The following is a 22,606-nucleotide window of genomic DNA, read 5'->3' on the forward strand; positions in this document are numbered from 1 at the left end:
GAAGATGCTGGGCAGAGCAATAACAACCTCCTGCCTCCTCCTTCCCCTCAGGTAACAGGGGCGGGGGGAGACGCGCGCATCAAAATGGCGGCGGGAGAGCCCGCCCTTCCCGCCGGCGGAAGCGGGAGTGACGGCAGCGCCGGCGACGGCAAGATGGCGGCGCCCAGCCTGCTGCGCGGCGGGTTGAGGCGGTTGTTCACTGGGCTTTTCGGAAACGGTTGGGCCTCGCCGCCGACCCGAGCCCTCCGGGAGGGTGAGTCCGGGGGTGGCCCCGGGCGCGGAGCAGCCCGGGGGTCGGGGCGGTGCTCAGCACCGCCCCGGCCCCCGGGCTGCTCCGCGCCCCGTTGCTTCACCGCAGTCGGGACAGAGGGTTGCTGTGTTTCACCTTCTCCCCCCCCCCCCCAAAAAAATACTGTTTCTTCTAGGCTGAGTGAGCCTCCTTTTGTTCTCCTATCTCTTTATTTTTTTATTTTTGCAGTCGTGGAGGTGACCGAAGGCAGCACGACCACAGTAAGTCCCTGCACCCCATTGCCTCAGTAGCTGCCCTTGATGTCACTTCTCCCTCTTTCAGTCTCCTGTTGTGTGTGTCCGTCTCTGTCGCCGTCGTCCCTGTCCCCCCACCCAAAGAAAAACAAAAAAGGGGCAAAAAGGTCGCTTTTCCACCTGAAAGACCTCCCAGGCTATAAAAGCCAAGGCAGGAATGCGTTGTGAGTGTGGGTAAGCCAATGGAGGATTTGGCTACTGAAGGTCAGGATTGTCACCCCGTTCCTGGTGATGGGTGGCTCTGGTCAGAGCCACCACCAATGGTGGTCAGAGCCACCCATGAGCGCCAAACCCCTCACTGCACCCCTGGTAAAATTGGAAGCCCTGACCAGAGGCATTTGGGGCTAAAGTGCAAGAGGCAGTTCTTCGCATGGGTTTCTTAAAATAGGGACACTTGGCATCGTCTCCAGCATGGGCTGGCACGAAGGGGGTTTGCCTGGTGGCTTTGTCACTTCACCCTGGGCCAGAAACATGATGTGGCATTGCAGGATGGCTCTGTGCCGGCTGTGAGCCACACATGTCGCTTGCCATTGATCTGTGTTGTGTTTGTTAATCACTGTGCGTGGCATAGTGACTGCAGGTGGTACAAACCTTGCATCTTGTAACATATTTGGTGGAAAAAAAATTTCAGTTTTTCAGTGCCCCTTTCAGAAAGGGATATCATCAAAGGAAGACCTTAAGTACTAAAGGGAAACTGCTGCTGAAAATAGAACAGAAGTTCTGAAGTAACTGATAACGAAGAGCATTTTCGCAGCTATGGTTTAGGACAGGAAGGAAAAGACTAAAGCAGTAGAATTAGAATTTTTCTTAATTAACACCATCGGATCTGTTGCACTTTGTGAAGAGAATTGTCATTTTTTTAGAAGCAGCACTGAAATTACTAGCTGGGGAAGGGGGTGAAGAGATTGCATTATTCTGCACACATTACATATGCCAGGATCAATCTATGCCTTGTCTGGAGACAGGTAAAAGGTATATTTTGAAATGTGTGAATACGATGAGGAGAGTGGAGCAGGAATTATTTTGGAATAGTTAGAAGACCGTGCACTAAATGCTAATCTATAGGCATAAATAATAAGGAGAGGACAGACTTTTTTGCTTGCTCATGAAACAGACAAAACCTGGTGGTTCACGCCTTCGAAAGTCTGAGTTTCCTTCTTGTTGTATTAGTGGACATTGTCATGTTTGTAAGCTGAATGGAGCAGGTTACTTATATTTTAGATGTGTTATATCAAATAAAATATGGCAATTAGCGAGATCTCTTAAGACTGTCAACAAAAATAAGTTTAAGCTGTGACAGTAAGTGTCTTTTTCTTCTCTTCAAGTGCCACACTACTAATCTTTGCCCAGAGACCTCAAGAGCTTGCAAGCGTGCCCTGAAGTTGTTTTAACCAAAACAAGGGGGAAGTGTTCATGCCAGCAGGACACACACAGTGGGTTGCTGTACTTTGCACTTAGTTTCAAAGGGGATGTAAATTATAATCACAAAGTCCCGATACGTTAACTGAGGCTTGAAGTAAAAAAGGTATGCGTTGCAGTAGCAGAGCCTGTTAGAAAAATAATTCTTCCTGGCTCTTTGTAGAAGCATAAGAGAGATTTGGATGTTTCTACTGTATAATATCCTAGCATCAATCTAGAATCCATCAGTGCCCCTAGATGAGGAAGATCTTGTGAAAAATGGTGTAAATTGACCAACTGAAGGGCTGATGCATTTCTCTGCATATCCACGGTCGCTCCATTTATCCCACCAACTCTACATCAGTCTTTTCTGAATCCATCTTTCTATGCTCATCTTTCTACGTGCCCTTGCTTTTCTCAGTATTGAAGGAAGTGTTTGACGTGAACCAGATGAATGAATCCCAAAGAAATCTGGATTTCATCTGCATACTGGGAAAGTAGAGCCCCTGTATTCCCTTGTAGTTCTCTAACAGAAGAATAATAACTGAGTGGGTTAATAATATGAAAGTCCTCAGTAGTTGGGGAATAATTGCCAAAAACTGTATACTGAAATTTATCTCAAGAAAAATTGATACTGACATTGCATTCTGAATCTTTGTTCATTTCCAAGATGGAATTACAGTCTAAGTACAGTTTGAAGCCAGACTGGCAAGAATCAAGACCAGATACACCGGCTTCCCAGAAAATAACTTTACCAAGGAATAGAAAATTAGACGCTAGCCTCTATTTTATATTCATAGTTACTTTCTTGGTTTTGTAAAACTGTCTGTTCTACTTTTGGGGGGAGAAATCTTACTTGAAAATACTCTCTCTTTGAGGTACCAAGATGCTTGAACTGAAAATAACTTGTCTGTTTCCATTTTGCCATCACTAGACAAGAAAGACACACATCCGTGGTATCAAATAGTTCTGACAGTTCATCTGGATGCCAGTGTCCCCTGCATGCTTACAGAAAATGACATGCTTTTCTCTTCCCTGGTTTTCAGGCACAGAACCTGACAGTTCAGTCTAAATCAAATCAGTCAGCTTTTTTCTTAAATTAACACTGCGTTTCACACAGCTTTTTTTTTTTTTTTTTAAACTTTCTGGTGCTTGAGCTATTTGAGGCTGTCAGTTGGTGTTCAAAATCTGGTTTTAATCTTAATTTGACCAGAGGAAACTTCCAAAATATTTTTGAGAAAAATACAAAGGCTGTCTTTTCTATCCGTTAGCTTTTGCTTTGAGATAGCTTTTGCTTCTACTCGTAAATCCTCAAAAAAAGACAAGCGCCCATGTAGATAGACTTCATATTCCTAACATATCTCCATTTAGAAAACAAATTTCTCAACTTCTTCCCACACACGCTTTCTACATCTCTTTGCAGGTTACTTTTGAGAAAACTTGAGTGTTAGACGTTACCACTTTGTAGTGATGTAAAAGTAGTGATAGAAAAGATTCTAAAATGATGTCCTAAAGGAATTGTTCTGGGAATTAAACTGGATAAAATATAAAATATTGGGTTATTAAAAAAAAAAAAAAGAAAGAAAACCACAAGCCCACAGACATCTCCTAACAGTCCTTTCTTAAATTTAACTTCTGCTCAGAATTTTCCCTGTTGGTGATTTATAATGTAGAAAGCCCCTGCACATTTTGGTCCACAATGTGCATCTTCTGTTCTGTGACATTTTCCTATCCCAGAAAAAATGTTTTTTAAAGCTTTTGGCTAAAGGGCCGCTATAATTTTAAGGCATAGTGGTTCAAAGGAGTGCTGCAGTAAATGGAATTCAGGTGACTATGAGAACTTTACACTGTGAACTAATTTATGTTTTACTAAAACATATACAAGAATTTACGAAATGTTTCTCTATGCCCCTTGGATTTGTTCTTTTCCCCATAGTCTGTTTATATCCAAAGTGCTTGGTATATCTATATATAAGCAAGTTGAGTAATGCAGATACTGTTCCCCTTACATCCGTGCAATACAGGTCAACATGTTGTAGACTTCATTAAAAGTATTCCTCGAGTCACAGATGCAGGTAGAGGTCTGAACTATGCCTGATAACTACATCCTTGCAATTGTTTCCTAGATTGAAGGGAGAATTATAGAGGATGCTGAAACACCAACTCCTCCAAACCCCTCTGGCCAGTGTCCCATCTGTCGCTGGAACCTGAAGCATAAGTACAGTTATGTGGTAAGTTTAATAAAGGAGAGTTTCCCCATCCTCATAGCTAGATGAATATTGCTCTCAGGTCTACACACTGCACAACCTGCCCCTCTCATCTTTTGCTGGGTGTAGTTAGTTAACTCCAGTTAGTTAACTCCATCTCTGCTTCTCTTGTGTGTAACAAGAGCTTCCTACCTAGTAATTGTTTGCCTTGGCTGAAGATGTTCCTGGGGGAAAAAAAAGGATAAGCTTGTCTCAAATAGGAGGTTTGGAATTATACACAAGGCCATCTGATCTGAGAAGGCTTTTGTGTCCAGCTGCCTTTCAGCCTCGCGCTTCCAGGAGAATCAAGCTGGAATGCAACATTTAGTCAGCTGATTCAGGCCTGTTCTAACTCATTGTGTCATTGTCAACTAAGGTAATAACCTTTTTATATAACTTAAAACTCTTGATGGGTATGAAGGAAAACATACATCTTTACATCCCTTGTAACAGGAAAAAATAGGTTTGATTCAAGCTTTTTGCAGGAAATGCTAATGAGAAGTTTATTAACTAATGAGAGGTTTACTAACACAAAATGTAGAAGATATGAGGGAAGTCCTGTAATGCTTTAAAACAAAAGTACAACAGTCATGAACACTTTAGAATAAGAAGTGTGAGATAAAAGATGCAGAATGTAACTTTACAAGAGGTCATTTAAACATAGTTTACAAAAGGACTGAGTGCCCGCCTTGCAAAATGAAAACCCAGTACTGGAATCAGAAAAGAAGAAAAACAGATAGCAACACGCTGTTACTAAGATAAAGCAATAGAAAACTCGGAATAAGTTAATGTCAATAGGATTAGGGTGAGAGAGATACAAATGCATCTGGAGAAAAAGAAATCTTTGTGAGAAAGAAAGTCCATTAATGAGAGGAGAAGGGGACTGAAAGCCACGTTGGCTGCAGAATGACTAAGCTGCTTGCATCAGTTCTAGCGCACACAGAAAATAAAAATTGTGTTTTAATATCTAGGTAGTAATGGCAATCTTGCAAATATAAAACAACAGGAAAAAACAGGTACAGAAATAACTTAAGTGTTGAATTAGGTACAGACCAGTGCGCCTGGATTGCATGTAGTCCCAAGGTCTTAAGGGAGTTAGCCAACAAATATATTATTTCACTTGCAGGATTTTTTTAAAGTGTGAAAAAAATCCTAAGGAATCACCAAATGGTTTGAAAATAGTAAGTGAAATACTAAGTAGCTGAGAGAGGAAGAATGATGCTGATGATTATCACTTGGTAAATCAAACATTGCAAATGCCAAGTAAAATGGTATCAACTGGGAGTAAAAACAAATAGCCTGTTGGATAGGACTAATTATGACTCATGAATTGTGAAGAACATGAGTACATAAATAGTGCTAGACAAAATACTTGCAATTACTCCAGGCAGGTGAAACAACACACGTGAAATGTAAATGAAATATCAGTTTAGTATGTTTCAAAGCCTGTGTTGCAGCAATTAAGTTGTCTAGGATCTGAGTGTTGTCAGTGATTCTGACTCAGGCTGGATGCAGTATTAAACAGTGAAATAAGTTGGGGGAGGGAAGTATTTACTCTTCTCCGGTCAGGTTTCTCAACAATCTGGGAAAGCTAAAAATGCAATGAATTTGCAGACGATAATAAATTAGGACAAATTGCAAATACCATTAAGCTGTGGAAAGTACTACAAAAAAAGGCCATGTTTGTTTTGTGTTGCCCATGTTTGAATGCAGTGATTTCTTGCAACTATTTTCTTCTTCATGTTTGCTGAATTGTGTTGTGATCAGAACAGACCAATCACTTACACTGGAAAATACTTTCTTAGTTTAATAGAGTTTTATGTGAGTTCTAAATGAGAGGAGTCAACAGCATCATTAAACTGGGTAGTTCTACAGATTTCCAGAAAGCATTCCATGAGTCACGCATTAACAGCTCCGGAGAAACTATAAACTGATGCTCAGGGATAAAGTGAGCCATGGGAGCAGATTAAATCTTGGAAATTAATATGTAGACTCACTTTCTACTGTTGTCTGTGGTAGAAGACTCTGTAGTACATAGAGATAACAGTGTTATCAAGAACCAAAGAAGCAATGTAATGCTGTAAAGCCTGAGTCCCAGGATTAGAAGTCGGCTGTTGGTCCCCACAGACAATGTAAAGCGGGAGTCTCGGGTGTGTCTGTAGAGGGAACTAAGATTACGAGTTTTCTTCCACACTCAGTTCAGTTTGATTCTTAGATCCTAATTTCTACTGTTCAGTAGGGAGGCAAGAGAACACCAAATGTGAGGGGAGATCCTGCAGCCAGAGTCTTGAGAATAATTGCTGAGATTGTTCCTAAGAAATTGTGGTCCCAGGAGACAAACTAGGAACATGTCCATCCTGGCTGTTGTGTAGGTTTTGAATGCATATGCGTCTGGCAAATATTATATGTCCAGTACTCTTGCTGTAGAGCAGAGGAGAACCTGGACAAAAAGCTAAAAAGGGCGGTGTGAACTGGTATTTTTCAGAATTGTAGAAGCCTCTTACCTTGGCATTTAGAAGCATTCCTTTGGGGGGCTGATGAGAGTAGTGGGGCTTGAGTAGACTACCTCTTCTGCTTGAATAAATCCCTTACGCATTTAAATGCTTTGTACCAGTCATGGATTTTCAGGCTTTTAAATGTTAAGGTGAATAAAATCTCCCTTTTCTGCACGTAAGCGCTCTCTGTTATTTTTCTTTGCTGCAGCAGTGATGAGTAGCAGAATCTTTAAATACTTAAATAATAAAGTGCAGGCATTTAACCGTGTGAGTAATTAAACAGTGGCACAATTTACTCACTGGTAGTTAATTGTCCTAAAAGTCTGTAAATTGAGAACAGCTATTTTTGTTAAAGATACAGCCTAGTTCATACAGCATAACCTATAATCTGTGCTTGGTAAGAGATCAGAATAGATGGATCACAGTGGTTCCTTTGAGATTGATAAGCTGAGATCAGTCAGTTGCACAGAAGGGAAAGTGTGAGCTTTTTTGCTTGGGATGCTCGTAATTGGACTGAATGAGGCACTATGAAAAGGGAAGTGTTGAATTAGCCCCTGAGGGAGCTGAGTAATATGACCTCATAGGACTTTCCTTTTGTCATGTGCAACTAGCAGAGTCTAAAGTAGTGGCATAATGAGTTACTTTGGCTGTCAGAGAACTGGGGGACCAATGTCTCCAAAGTTATTAATCAACTTAACAGGCATTGTGAGCACTAGCAGGTCATGATTCCAACCTGCCTCAGCTGTGGTGTGGAGGGCTGCAGTTGTCTTTGCCAGATCAGTTCTTAGTCTCTGCTGAGGCTCAGGATAACAGAGCTTAAGGTATAAATTCCCACCGTTTGTGGTCTGTGTCTGTCTGTCCATTGAAACTTAGACCTCGGTTGATTTTTTTTCACGTCCATTGCAGATAAAAAAAATTAGTTTGGTCATTGTCAGGATGCAACTGGATTGAAACCTGCAATCCTGTTACGAAACGCCTGGAGAATGGTGTGTAGCTCCCAGGAGTAAGGGAGAAAAGAAGAACTAGACTCTTGTATAACTGGAAATAATGACTGGCAGACCTATCTGATACAGCCCAGTAGTAATTCGGCTACACAGACAGAACTCTTCTTGCAGTAAATTACGGTTTTTTTTAATGAATCGCATGTCAAGGATCCTACTTTTCAAAGTGTCTGCAGACATTAAAATGGAGAGGTGCCTCTGCGTTCTGGTTGCCATCCATTCACAAGAGCGTGCTGTACATAGTGTTTCGTTTAGCAAGTTTATCCAGCCCTTTTAGAGGTGAAGGCTAAACTTGTTTTTCGTTTTCCCCCTTATCCACTTCAAACATCATTAGTCTGAGTAGGCAGTAAATATGTCATCTTGCTTTGGCAGCAATTAGGGGAAACCAAACTGCAAGCTTTGCCTATTAGCCCTAGATTAATTCAATCCAAGTTGTTTTCATCCAGTGCTGCGGATTACAGGGGTGGGAATCTGGGTCCAGCCTCGTGGGAGCTGTCCAGTGATTAAAGCAAATCCGTGGTTACAGGCTTGGCTGTCCACTAGCACAGAATGTGAATTTCATGGAACATGACGGCACCATGAGAACTTGCCAGACGTTTTTGTTTTTTTTTTTTTTCATTGACCACTCCACATACTTGTTTGCTTCCCTCCACAGCTGCCCCATAAAGTTGGCTGTACCTGTCTGCTTTCTCCCTGTGGTAAGATGCATCTGTGCAAGTAATCTGGGAGAGGCACCTGGCCTGTTAACTGTGAGGATCTTCAGAAATGGACAAACCTTCTGTTGCGTGTGCAGCATTTTAAGCCAAACGGCCTGAGTGTAATTTAGAGCTGCAGCGGCTCGGACATAGATGATTTCAGTTAAGAAATGACTGCCACACAAGGGTGTTGGTCAGTTGGTGACACTGTTGGTCAGAGATTATAACAGAGAACAGATTTTCCTGATTTTTTTTTTTCCCCGAGGGAGAAAAAGAAAGACTATCTCCCTTTGGTTCCCACCTCCCCCCTTTACATGGAAACACTTGATAACAAGCCTGTGACTCCATAAGGCGTGGTGGTAATATGAGAAATCACTTGGACCACACACACCCTTCACAAGAGCCTGTGGCCTACTTAGGCTTTCACGGCTGCAAAGACTGGAACAGCCTTGAACTTGCCATCAGCTTCCTTTTTCCTCTTCCCCACAGAGTAATGCCGCAGGCTAGTAGAAATGTCTAGAAAGTTTTTCTCTTTCTAGACACTTGGAGCTGGACAGCCCTTTTTCACTTGGAGAAATTATATGTTTGTGCTAAATGGCAAATTGAGCTGTTGGTGATTTGAGTGCTGGTTGGATAAAGAAGAGGAAAAAGAGGAATGGAGTCTTGCTCTTGTTTCCTCAGTTCAACCCACAGCATTTCAGGAGTGGACGAAAGTCAGTGCCCTTGGACTGCTTGCCTGGCCTCCATCCAGTTTCCACCAACGCAGCTGGCACCAACTGGTCCCCTGGTTACTGTTCTTATTGGCAAGGCCATGATTTAGCTGGTCTGAGGACACTTTGCTTCTGTTTTAACCATAGATGGTGTCTCAGGAGCTTGTTTCTGGTTTCTCAGCTGTGCTTTTCTTGTTCTTTGGATGCAACATCACTCTGTATGGTGTTTGATAACTCATTTTCTATCAGTGAGAAGTTGCCTAACTTGCTGTGTTTTCAAAGGAGCTGGATCTGAAAAAATCAGTCTGAACACATTAATTGTAGACAAGTGGAGGTAGAAAGGAAGCCAGATAAGGGAAGAGGGAAATTGTGTGTCATGATGATATTAGTGAGGGTGGGATTGAAGGTGGGGAGGGGGAAGGACAAAAACAAACCACAAAATCCCAAAACAAACAGAAAAACTCTTAATTTTGACTGCAACACTTGTATGACAGCATCTGTCAGAATCAGTCTTTACCAGAAAGCCATACTAAATTCCAGCAGCCCCCTTTAGAGCTGAGCTGGTGGATGTATAATTCCTAGATAGCTGGGTTTTCTCAATATTCATTTTATATCCACTTGTGACTGTTTGCTTTTGCAAGGGCAGTAAATGAAGCTAGGAATGCTCCAGGGAGCTCTTTGTAAAAGAGCAAAGATGGGGGTGTGAGAGCAGGTCGGCGAATCTGTGAACAACAGGCAGAGTCAGGGTCACCCAATGTGAAAAACAACAAGTACGCTTTGTTCTTGCCTGTTGCCCTAGACAGAGGGGGGTGTTCAGTGCTGACGTACCTGGTTTGAATTCTTGTTCTGTCGGGGCGCTCGCTGGCAGGTCCCTTCCAGCCTGCATGCACCCTCCGCATGGCCCAGCTACTTCAACTCTGAACATGTTTACAACAGCAGCGGAGAAGTAAGCTCTCAATCAGCAACAGTCAACAGATGAGGGGGAAAAAACAAGCACAGAGCCTCCAGAGGCCCTTTGGGCCAACTTACGTCATGTCGGCATGTCAGGGGGACCTGTCTACATTGGCCTGAGGGGTACATTTGCAGTGGTGCTGTGTGTGGAAATGGAGAGCACGTATCCACATACTGGGCTGTTGTACTGTGTACAGTTTATGGGACACTCGTGCAACAGCTGTTGCTGCTGCGTTTAAAAACTTTTCATCCCAGCTCTGTGATACTATCTGATCCTAGAGATCCCTTTAATTTTGTTTTTATTGAGTGCTTTACATTTCTAGAGCTCTTTATTGTAAAGGTCAACAGCAGTGTTATCTAAATGATTCTTGAATCACAGATGAACCCTCGGCATGCTCCAAGTGCTCCTTCAATCCAGCATGGTTGTAACAGCCCAACCTCATACACACACAGTTGAAGGACTGAAGGCAGCAATTTATCCTGTTAGGTCTTTCTCATCAGCACATGTTCTTTTCTTACAATAAGCTGCTTCGTGCAAGATTTTGGACCATTTCCCTGCTCTCCACCCCTCCAGAGAGACACGAGGGAAGTTCCACCATGGGAAACTGGATAAAAGTTTCAGGAGTAGATAGCAGAGAACAATCCTGCTCTGAAGGGAACAAGGATGGGGCCAGAGGTGATCTAACATATCTGTGACCTTTAGGATAGCAGCTGTGGTGGCATTTCAAGTTGTGTAAACAGTATCCATCTGCAGGTCTTGTGTAACTGTGCCTAAGTACCTAGGACACATTATCTTAGCTAGAATCTTGGAGCAAGCGACAGTGAAGTAGCAGGGACTGCAGCTGACATCATGTGTTTACACTACTGAAGTCAGGGGAAGACTCAGACCATCTGAATGACCTTACTGAGCTGAGCTGGCAGGCAGAGTGACAGCAAGCAAAAGCCACTTGTTGTCAAGCTGCAGCCAAAATGCGTAGGAAGGAATCATTGTTTTGTTTTACTTTGAGTTTTGTACACAGCGCAAGGGTCAGCACAACACCTAGGAATCACAGCAGTTAAAGTAGCTGTAGCACTGATGGTTTTGCCCTTTTCTTGCTCCCTCAGGACGTCTTGCTGCTGAGTCAGTTTATCCGCTCTGATGGAGGGATGCTGCCACGAAGGATTACAGGCCTCTGTTTGGAGGAACACAAGAAAATGGTTGTCTGTGTGCAGATGGCTCACCGTGCAGGTATCTAGCCTCCTCCTGAAACAAGGCCTTACTGTGGGCTACCCATGGAAACCCTTGAGAGGGGTGTCCTGCCCAATTAGTATACCTCAGTCAGATGTCATTGTCCAGTCACCCAGCAAACTCATTATGGTCCAAGTGCTGGGACAGGATGATGGACCAGAGACTACTTGTTCTGCTTTCTATATGTCTTGGCTCTTGCCTTGGCAGCACACATTTATCCCTGTAGATGAGTCTACCATTGCAGAAAGATCTGCAAAGTGGCTCAGTCTCTAGTAACTAATGATTAAATATCAGCTTCTGAAATTACTTGATTTAGCATAAGCTGACCTACCCTGTTAATAACATCTATCTGCCATGTGAAGACTTTTTTGCTTTCCCTGGGAGTGGGACCCAGGTTGACACAGTCAGAGTATTGTGCTGATCTTTGTGCCTGGTTCCTGAGTTGTATCCAAGTTAAATGGACTGAGAATTTTAATAGTCAGATTTTCATCCTGGAGATGGAATCTGATTGGACAACAGTGTCCTACGTCCTCTCAAAAAGCCTCTTCGATGAGACCAAGTGGCTGTGTCTTTGGTCTGTATTTCCTCTCTATATCCAGCAAAACTTCTCAGCTTTGCTTAGGCTGGGGTGCAGGTTCAGCAATGACTAAAGATAAAATACCCTTTCTACTGTACTTGAGGTTTTGCTGTGCTGTCCCAGTAGGGAGCTGGGGTGCCTGGCTTACGAGGTGTAATGTAACTTTTGTATGCTATAGGGGTAAAGTATTCTCATGCATTTCTTTTTCTGTTTCAGGTTTGTTGCCAAACCACAGGCCTCCACTTCCTGAAGGGCATATTTCCAAGAAACCCAAGCTCAACAGGTGAATAGTCTTGTCTTTTTCACATCTCTCTTTTTCAGGAATAGACTGTAAGAGAAAAAGCAGTTCCTTATAACTGGGTAAAACATGCCTCAGGCAACAGTTCCTTATGCTTTACTGGGTAAAGCATGCCTCATAAAGAGGACTCAGCATTTCAGAGAAAGGTCTGTCACAATACTCCCCTGTCAGTCTTTCAAGGACAAACCGGATCTCATTCAAACCATTTATCCACACAGGATTAAAACTGCCACACATAGTAGAGTCTGCCTTCCCTTCCTCAGCTGCACTTGCCTCCTCATCACTAACACTCAGTAGGGCAGTCACAGGAGGATGCCACAGCGATGGAGTAGCATCACAGAATAGTTGAGGTTCGAAGGGGCCTCTGGAGATTGTCTAGTCCAAGCCCCCTGCTAGAGCATGTTACCCAGGACTATGTCCAGTCAGGTTTTGAACATCTCCAAGGATGGACCTTACACAGTTTCTCTGGGCAGCTTGTTTCAGAGAACTAGCTTCATAGTGAGACAGTGTTTTATTACATTCAGACATAATTTCTTGTGTTTTAATTTGTGCCCATTGCCTCTTCTCCTGTCACTGGGCACCACTGGGAAGAACCTGGCTCCGTCTTCTTTACTGCCTCCCTTCAGGTACTTGTAAACATTGGTAAGACCCCCCCGAGCCACCTTTTCTCCAGGCTGAGCAGTCCCTTCTCTCTTAGCCTTTTGGTGCCTGGTCCCCAACAGCAGGATGATGCCCAGGAGGGGTACCAGCAGTGAGTGGGGGGCTGAGCAGCCAGCAAGGGCACATCACAAGTCTGTTCCCCTCTGCCTCATCCCCATTTCCCCCAGCCAGCGATTTGCCTTTGGCCTGCCCTTCCTGTGCAACAGGGTCTCTTCCCCCTCCCTGGCCTGAGTGGCCCCTGGCCTTTGGTGGGAGAAGGGAAAGCTTGCAGCCGCCTCCTGCACTGTGCTGGGCACTCGGAGGTGCTAATCCCCTGTTTATGACCTCACACTCTGTTTCCATGGGGATGTCAGAGCGGTTTATGAACCTCGCATTAGCAAGCTGTGGGGTTACCAGAGGCCATGGGGCTGTTGCTGGGAGAGCTTAGGCTGCAGGGCTGGGGGCGGCCAGAGACTCCTGCATTTCAGGTCTGACTCTGCAGTGGAGATTTGAGGCAAGCTCTTGTAAATGTCCCTTAGATACTGGCAGGCTGCATACTGGGTATCAGTGAGGATCAAATTAGAGCGCTCTACATCTGATGCAGCCCTGTAGCCGTCAGGTACTTCAACTCTGAAAATGTCTTCCTTCCTATGTCTTACAAGTCTTTGGGATTCTTTAGTAGCTGTGTCTATCTAGCAGCTGTGGGGTGGAGCACATTATCTAGTTAGCATTCACATAGCAACCCTGCATAGCAGGTTGAGACAGGAAATGGTAAATCCTGTATCTTGCTGGAATCACACCAGGACTCCAGATCTCATGCCTCGACTCTTATAAATTCTTCCCTAGATTTTTAGTGAGAACAAAGAATGGATACCTGCGGATACATTCTCCATGCAAGTAGGTGTGCTACACCTCTAAAATTAAGAGATTTAAATTGGAGATCAGTATCCAAGCCCTTCCTGTTGCATTGCTACTCCCTCCCTACACCACCCTTGTTTTTCTCCTCCCAGCAAGGGAATGTAGCAAGCAGGGTGGAAGCAGAGTTTAGAAAAAGAGAGCAGAGCTGTTGCTGAGGAGATGGAACAGCATTGAAATAGGCAGACATTGGGGTCTGGGTGGAGACAAAAGAATGGGATCAAGAAATCGGATTGAAAGTTGTGGTGGGGGGGCTGGAACGAAATGAGTGAGTCCCGAGCCAGCATAGAGTGCAGGGGTACTTCAGGAGTGCTCCCTTGGTCCTTCATGATCTTGTCTATTCAGCTTGCGGATGGAGAAAGCTCTGTGTGTTGAGGCCTTGCAAAATCCCGGCCATTGCTGTTCTGTGAGAGTTTTGACTGTGTGTACCCCCACGTGCGCTTCCTGCATTGCTCTCTGGAACAGTAGCTAGCCCCACATAAGGCAAGAGATATAAATTGCCTCCTTCCTCTAGCCTGAAGGGAGAACTGAAGGGTACCCACATGCTGAAGACATTCAACCAGTACTTACTTTGGGAATGAAGCCAGAGTTCTTATCACAAGTTTCCCACATAAATGGCTTGTCCAAGCTTACGTTGTCTTTGCCTCTATACTTGTTTCTAAAGCTTTCTGCAAGTCTGTAGTAATTTGGGAAGCACTCAACCAGTGGTGCTGCCAAATGCAGGGGAGGACAGGGGCAGAATTTGGCTGGGACTTGAGTGGAACAAGCTGCCTTGTTCAGTGCCATAAGAACATGACCAGGTCATCCTCTAATCCTCTCTGGTGTAATATCAGGGCTGCACACCTAACTTAGCCTGTCCTTTCACTGCATTTGTGTCTGCTGGGTCTTTAAGTGTCAGTCTATGAAGGGATGAACAGGATGTACAGAGAGCCTATCATAGGAGGCAGTACATCGCACAGTTAAGTGATGTGTTTTTCCGAATCCTTGAGCTTCAGCTCTTCTTGAGATCACTGTATCAGCTGCTCTAGCCGTCTTCACCTCTCTGCTTAAATGAGAGGTAACAGTGCCTTTTTGCACTGCTGCTGTAGCCCTGGGAATGCCAGTGCGGAGAAACTGAGGTGCCCCATAATACGCTTGGGCCCCTTGTTAAATCTCTTCCAAGACAGGAAAACAGGTAATGTACATTCCCTAATATCAGTTTAACCAGCCCTTGTGCTCTCCAACTCTGCCTGCAGTGATGGGTTTTTCCATCCTCCACCAATGGGTCTCCTCTGAGCGCGGTGTTGAAATATGCTCTTCTGCACCCCATCCCCTGCAAAGTAACCCTCACCAGCCACACTTCAGAAGCAGACCGAAGTGCCCATGTTGTAGATGCTGGAGCTATTGAGGGAGCTTTAACCTGATCTGTGAAGTAACCAGGGATCCTGGCACAGCAGTTTGCCCATTGCTGTGCACTGATGCTTGCAAAGGTGAAAGAGGCATCGCTTTCTTGGCTCTGCAGCAGTCTGGTCCTCCTTGGTCAAAAGAAAGTAGTCATGCAGAAACAAGCCAGCAAACAGAGAAACTTGCATCAGGGCTGCAGACTTGATGGATAGTTCCCCCAGGTGGGCTAGTAGTATCCAGTATACTGAGGTTTTAGTCCATTCCCAGTCATGTGTCCTCCATTCCTGCTGTCTCCCCCGTGCTCATCTGGACTTACTCTCTTGCCTTCAGGAGCTTGCATTGCACATGAAAGAAAGCTTTGCATACAGAAGACACAGTTCCTGCTATACTGTTCTAAAATAGGAAGTTGCAAGATGAAAAGAATAGACAGAGCACTATAGAGGCGTATAGTCTGTCTTAAGACAGTGACAATAAGCTTTCTCCTGCTGAAGGACAGCATTTCTCTCAGTCTTATCTGTACTTTTGTGTGCTCACCCCTTCTGCCCTGAAATCCTCTCATTGTCCCCCTGTAAGCAGTCTGTTGTCTAACTTCTTACTCTGAATTGAGAAATCTTTCACTTTTTTAGAGGAGGGACTTCTGAGAAGTCACTGTCTGCTCCAGATGTTACCCCACATACGTACTTCTATGGGAATTCCTGCCATCTGATGACAGAAAATCTTACACTGAGCTGAAAAGTGTTTTGCTGATGGTAGAGCTAGACACTAGAGTACAGCTGCTAGAGTGACAGGACTAAAAAGAAAGCCTAAGATAACCTTAGGGACTGATTCTGCTCACGCCACCTGAGATTGAAGGAGATTCATTGTGGGGAGTGTAACTTGAAGTGGGAGTCAGAGCCCAGCACCTCTGCCGTAATACAGACCTGAGCATTCAGTTACTGCCTGTAGGCTCTGTGGATGTTCTGTAGACTCAGAACAGCAACTGCTGCCTGGCAGAAGTCTGGCAGATTACTCTATTTGGATGAGCAATCCCTTTCACTTCTCTGCAGTCTTGCAAAGTTCTGGTTGATGCTTCCTTTGGCCAGGCTTCTTCCAAGGTTGTGTTCGTATTTTTGAGAGCAGCTTCATCTGCTGCTGGAAGAGGGACAAACCAGACTGATGAAAAACTGCTTTGTCTCTGTTCTTTGCCCCTGAGATGATGTACAGGCCAGCTGCACAGGAGGAGCTATGGCTCCTGGGCAAAGGTGCTAAGGAAGTACGTAAAGGGCTGAAGAGCTGTGTTAATGTATAGTTTTGAGGGCACCAAAAAAGCTGCTCCTCAGCTTTTCTTTGTCTGCACTTGTGGCTATCTTGGCCAGAATGTTCGGCCTGTGTCACCGTCACCCTGTTTAAAGTGAGCCTGCTTCAAATACAAAGTGTCTGGCATGCACCAGCTATCACCTACCTGAGATCAAAATGTAACATGCCACCATATGGAACTATAAGCAAATTCTTATTTTAACAAGGATCGGGGTGCTGCCTTACCATTGATCTAGTGATGTGAAGTGTGGATTTATCATCCAGAACTCCTCTGCCCCTCCAGAAGGTGCTCTTCTGGTGCTTAATCAATGATGTTTTCCAAAAAGCAGAATCCCTGCTCTATTTTCTGAAGCGGTTTTATTGTGTCTCCATTGTATGAACTTTGGACGTTCCCTCCTACATGCCCCAGATTTCTCTGCAGAGAGGTAAGAAATTTCCTGCTTCGCACTGGGTCACTTGGCAGCTGGCCTCCCCTTCCCCACCCCATCTACTGATCCTGTTTCTGCTACCGGAATGCAAGAGGAAGAGCAGAATGTTTTGGGAAGTGGTGGCCTGCAGATCCCGTCTTGTTCTTAGTCATCCAGCTGTCTAACACAGTATGAGACTGCAGAAGAAGGTATAACATGAAAGTGAAAATGCCAGTTTGAGCCAAACTGTGGTCAAGGGTGTTGTAAGAGACATGTGAGAACACCTTGTGGTCAGAATTCAACTGGGGAGCACTCCACAGCTCGCTCTCCTCCCACCTGCAGTTGGGACACTGTCCCGGTGAGATTTACCATGATACTTCTTATTTCTTGGACTTTAGTTCTTTGCCTTCTTGCTTTCTGCCTGATCTGTTTCTGACAGCAGTAGCTCAGGAATGTTATCACTTAACTGCTTTACTAGTTATGGGTGCTTTTGCGGAAATATGGCCATTGGAGTACCCATGTCATCCATAAACTCTTGGGTCTACTGTCCTCCCCATCTCTTCCATATAATTTTTCTGCAGAACTTGGACATGGAAAAACAATGAAGTTTACCCTCGTCAATGCAGAATTACTCCCTACAGTTAATTTTCTCATGTTTGGCCCAGTCTGGGGCTTTCACTGTTTCCAAGGAATGATTCCACAAGCAAATTTGCCTTGCAGCCAAGGCTTGTTCCCTCATCCTCAGCCTGAATTCTCCCTTTCAAAACTTCCTGCTGTTATTTCTGCATCCATTTGTGCTCCAGCCTGGCATGTTCCAGTTAAGTGCTGCAGAAACAAAATATTTTCACTAGCCCATGAGGCCAAGGAAGTTCTTGGGGATTTCACCAGCACCATGCAGAGTGACAGACTGTTCTCATATTCCAAAGCCATGTGTGTAAGGCCACTACACACCAGAACCATTTGGGAAACTGTCAAGCACAGCTGTGGGTCAGACTTCCATCCTTGCTTTCAGGAATGGAAACCTGAATACCTCAGCAGTTTTCTTTCCAGCATGGAGGTTGTTGCATGGATAGTGTGGACTAACAGTCACTGAGTTCAGGACAGCATCTAGACGCTTTCATAATGTGAATATAGCACTCTCTTTTGGCAGGTCCAAAATATTGGTTAAAGCACAACACTGAAATTGTTCCCTTTCCAAATGGACTGAGGGATGTCACAGGTTCCCAGAGTCTGGGCTCTGTGAGCAAGAGGTGCTGTAGATTGTGGAGTATGTGATTTTGAGCGGTCAGCTGCCACTCCATTTTCAACTTTCTACTGGAAGAACAGAACTTGGCACAGATAATATACAAGTGAATCTCTCCTCCATCACCTGAACTGAAAGGTTAGGAAAGAGACAGGTTCCATGTGAACTTCTCATGAGTAACAGAGTTCTCAGGTTCTGTGGGCACCTTTCGTTGCTGGGAGCAGAATCTGGTTTCACTGCTATCAGCATTTCACTCCAGCAGCATGTGGTTTCTCTCATCTGCATGGAAACTGTGCTGCACATAGCATGTGAATTCAAAAGCAAAGAGCCAGAGTGGCTGCAGGTGAGCAAAGCCAAGAGGTGTCATGGGAAGGGATGTGGCAGGGAGGAAGCAGTCTTGCCAGCACTTTGATCGAGTGCTTCCTGCAGTCTGTAGCCCTCTGCCTTCTGCTCTTAATCCAAACAAAAGCCAGATTGAAAAAGTTCAGTGAGGGTTCAGAAGTTCAGCCTTGAACTGCACCAACATGGCCTTTGCTTGGGCTGCAAGCAGGACTGCAGTTGCCCCATGGGTAGGTCATTTCCCTTACCCAGCACATGGAAGCCCTGGGCCTACTCCTAGGTGTTAAGCGGCAGCCTCTGAGTGGGAAGGCTTTGGAGCCCTGCTGCTCACTGAATAAAATCCATGGAAACGGAATTCCACAGAGACTTTAGGCGATTTCAATGACTGCAGGTGACTAACCACAGTTGTTTCCATCCTGTTTATGTCTTGCCTTTTCCCATCAGGGGAATCCTACCAGGATTCCCATCACACTTTATCCAAACTACTCATTTGTGCAGCTGGAGTCTAGGGATTCTGGTTGTTGACCAGGATCCTATCATACTCAAGGGGACAAGCAGAGCCCTGAGGTGAGTGCCAGTCCCCGAGATTGGCAGTTCTGTCCCCTTCTGTCGGGAGTGAGAGCTCTGCATGCTGAGATAACAGGTTAGGAGACTGTGGACCAGCTGCATTTGGCATCCACATGGAGGCTCTGTTCTGACAACCCTCAGCTGGTTGAGAAAATTCAGACCATCTGCCAGTGTGTGTTTGTAGATTATTGTAAAAACTCCCCAAGAGAAACCGCGTGGTTGGATACAACGGGGAGTTGGGTGATTTGGCTAGAAAAGCAGGTACGCTACTGTACGTGCAGAAAAGTCCTGTGTACTGGGCTTTGAAGCTCTCGCATGGGAGTTTTGTGGATTGTTTTTACTCTCGGGAAAAAGAATATCTATGAAACGGTAGGAACTGGGGTTAGTCAAAGAGGAAAAGGAACTTTGTAGTCTGACTGCTCCCAGGCATCAGGCTTTTGCCACTGCTGAATTAAGGTAAAAAAAAAAAAAAGGCAGCAAACAAAATAGGACAAGTTTGAGTTTGGGACAAAGCAAGTATTAAAAGCGCTAAAAGCAACTGTGCTCCAGGAAGGGAAAGCGTCCAAATGTCTGTTTCAGCTAACAATGAAAAGCCCCAGCCTGCAGTCCCCAAAGGAAGCCAAAAGCCTGGACCAGAGGGCTGGATTAGACCTGCTCAAAAGAGAAATAACAAAAGCTTTAAAATCAGGCCATTACTAAATCCTCCTTCCTATGCAGAATTGGGGTGTGCACTTCCAGCCCCCACACAGAAACAGAGGGATTTCTTAAAAAGCCACTGTCTGTCTAAACCTGCACACAGCATTGATGTGTATCTCGCATTCACACATTCACTTCTCTCCCAGTGAGATCATTTATTATCACGGGAGCACTTTCCCGTAAGCGTGTGGACACGTGACCAGAACTGCCCTTGGCACACTAATGCATTAAAACAATTTGGGATTTTTTCCCTCCTTCGCTGTAAGTGCAGTCTTGCGATATCAAAACTTGCGCTTACAGACCTCCCCCTGCAGCAAGGGGAATGTGAAAAGAAGGACCTCGCCCCATGTGCCTGTCAAATACCCCTACAGCTTCTCCCAAAGGAGCTGCCTTGCCATGGATCTTTGCCGGATTCCAAACTGGGGACGTGTGCTTGGGCTCTCTGAACTCTCTTTGCCTGTGAAATTAGAGACAGGAGAGTCTCTCCTGCTTCCTGTCCTGATGTTGTTATGTAAGGGATTCCACTAATGCACTAGCATAACATTAAAGGTCAAAAGGGACTAATTTAACGCACGCATAGGAGAACAAGGGGCTGGATCGTGCTCTACACCGTCTCCTAAATCCCTCCTGCTGTTGCTTCTAGATGTTTTAACTATCATAAACTCCTCAAAGCGAAAGCAAAGCATTTTGAAAGTGGCTTCATGTCAGTGGCAGGAACCTCCAAATGTGATTAATTTTTCAATTTATGCTGTTCGGAATTGCTGAGAAAGAAAAGTGCTAGGAAAATGGACTGCTGTTATATACTCTGTAGCTGCCTGGCATAGCAAGCTTTCTTTGTAGTTCTCAGGAATGTGCCAAATGCCTTCAAACAAATGCATTACATGGTCTCTGTCCAAAGTTCTTAATATCTCAAATTTGCACGATGCAAATAAAAGGTAACAAAGCTGTTTGGGGAGAGGATGACTGATTGAGGTTACATTAAGACCATGGGATTACTCAACAGAGGCATGCAAACATCGCTGGACAAAGTTTATCAGTCCGTTCCAGATTCTAATTTGTTGGAGCATTGTTTGTGCAGATTATGCTAGGGTTTTACTTTGAATCTTTATTGTCTGAAAAGACTCCTCTTTCTCTAAGGACCTCTATTCCCTTCTCTACTGGTAGCAAAAGATTTAAAGCCTAACAAAACTCCAGGCCACCCAGCCACAGGGTAAGATTTCCAGTAACTGATTCTGGATCTGAAATCCCCTGCCTGTTTGCAAAGCCAAGTCTAAAACTTCAAATGGTAAAAAGCAGAGGATATTTGCCAGACGTTGCTCTTCACAGAGATTTGTAGTTGTGATGATAATTCCATTCTAGCACCTCTTACATTGTAGGTTTTGACTTCCTGCACCAGCAAGCTGCAATAGTATTGTACAGAGAATACTAAAGCAAATTTGGACATATGAAAATACAAGACCAGGCCAGAAACCCATCCCATGAAGAAGTAACCGATTTTCCACCGAAAGAAAATGAACCCTATTTATTTCTCACAGAGTTTAGCCTTTGTAATTAGTTTATCTTATTGAGGCCAACTGTTGAAGTAACACCTCCCGTAGGGGCTGGATGCATTCAGTCTTGGACTTAGTTGCAATGAAGGGATTTGGCACTCCAGTTTAGCCACAGGTGGACAATTTGCCAGCAGCCTGGAGACTACACCTGATTTGTTTCGGGACACTGGAAGTCAAGCAGGTGCCAGTGGGTTCAGTACAGAGGTGCAGCTTAGAAGTTCCAAAACCAAACAAAAATTCTTTTCCCATCGTCCCTTCTGAATCGAGGGAGCTCTGCTCACTATTGTTCCTTTTATAAAGAGGCATGTGGGAAGGCAAAGGCTACGGTGCATGCTTCTGCTCCAGTCGGAACCTTTTCTCAGTGAACAGTTCTCAAACTGAAATGCATTTGTGTTGTTTTGACAGGTATCTGACCCGCTGGTCCATCAAATCTGCAAAGCCCATCTGGAAGAGGGGCCCTAAGTGGTGCAAAAAGCCCATGCCAGTTGGACACCCTTTGCTGAAGGATAATGTCAAATATACACACAAGCCTCTCTATTTAAACCATTAGTGGCCAGAACTGGCACACTCAGTAAGCACAGCTGTTTTCCACTGTTCTGCTTTTTTCGCAAGTTTGTCGGTATGTCCAATTTTCTTATTCCAAAACTGTCATTAGTACTCTATAGTACTATATAGTACTATAGTCTCATATTGTACTACAGTACAATATAGTCTCCAGTGAATGAGCTGCTCCTCTAGGAGAATACGGGATTCAGCAAAGCAAACTTCAACGTGCAGAATGATTTGGAGAAAGCAGGGGGCAAAGACTTCTACCTCAAAGCCAGAAAGAATCTGAAGGCCTTTGTTTCATTATGGTCCACGACTGGGTTTGGAAAAGGATGTTTCCTTCTTTTTCCAGCAATGAATGGTGATTCCCTATTAACATGTGTTTCAACTCAGATTTGCCTTTTTTGGGCTTTGTACCTGTGATACTGATGGAAGGAAAAGTCTCCTGCAGCACGATGTTTCCTTGTCAGTAACAGAAATTGTTATTGACTACTGAAATGATTTTTTTTATAACCTGTACTACCCATAATTTGCAGCAGAACACCTGTGGCAGTGGCAGACAGGCATGTGTGCATCTTCCATGTCCCCTTAAAGATTCCTGGCTTGTGCTTCACTCCTGGATCTAGCAAATACAGAATGTTGACATCCTTGATGACTTGGCCTGGTTTTTTTCCCCTTGAAAATATATTTGCCACAAGTCTTCCGTGTCAGTGATGTGGCTGCTTGGTGGGGTAGTTTGGGACTGAGAGATGTGCATAATTTCCCATCCTGTAACTAAAAGGCGGCACCATTTCTCTCCCTGTACAGTGCATGTATGCACCTTCCACCTACTGACCACTTCTACTTGAGAAGTGCTACTTCTGGGCCTCGTATGAAAGGCTCA

The 22,606-nt window shown here is 44.5% G+C and overlaps 2 protein-coding genes across 3 annotated transcripts in view; one reads left to right on the top strand and one right to left on the bottom strand.

The window, feature by feature from the left end:
• RSPH9 (radial spoke head component 9) overlaps positions 1 to 22,606 on the bottom strand; it is a 45,555-nt gene that overhangs the window by 2,598 nt on the left and 20,351 nt on the right. The window lies entirely within an intron of this gene.
• On the top strand, positions 99 to 22,375 carry MRPS18A (mitochondrial ribosomal protein S18A). Its single transcript, XM_063328752.1, has 6 exons — positions 99 to 253; positions 479 to 510; positions 4,068 to 4,172; positions 11,144 to 11,267; positions 12,061 to 12,127; positions 21,583 to 22,375. Exons 1-6 carry the CDS (start codon positions 154 to 156, stop codon positions 21,725 to 21,727), a joined length of 573 nt encoding a protein of 190 aa, XP_063184822.1. The 5' UTR covers positions 99 to 153; the 3' UTR covers positions 21,728 to 22,375.

This window comes from Chroicocephalus ridibundus, chromosome 3, assembly GCF_963924245.1.
Source record: "Chroicocephalus ridibundus chromosome 3, bChrRid1.1, whole genome shotgun sequence".
Lineage (NCBI taxonomy): Eukaryota > Metazoa > Chordata > Aves > Charadriiformes > Laridae > Chroicocephalus > Chroicocephalus ridibundus.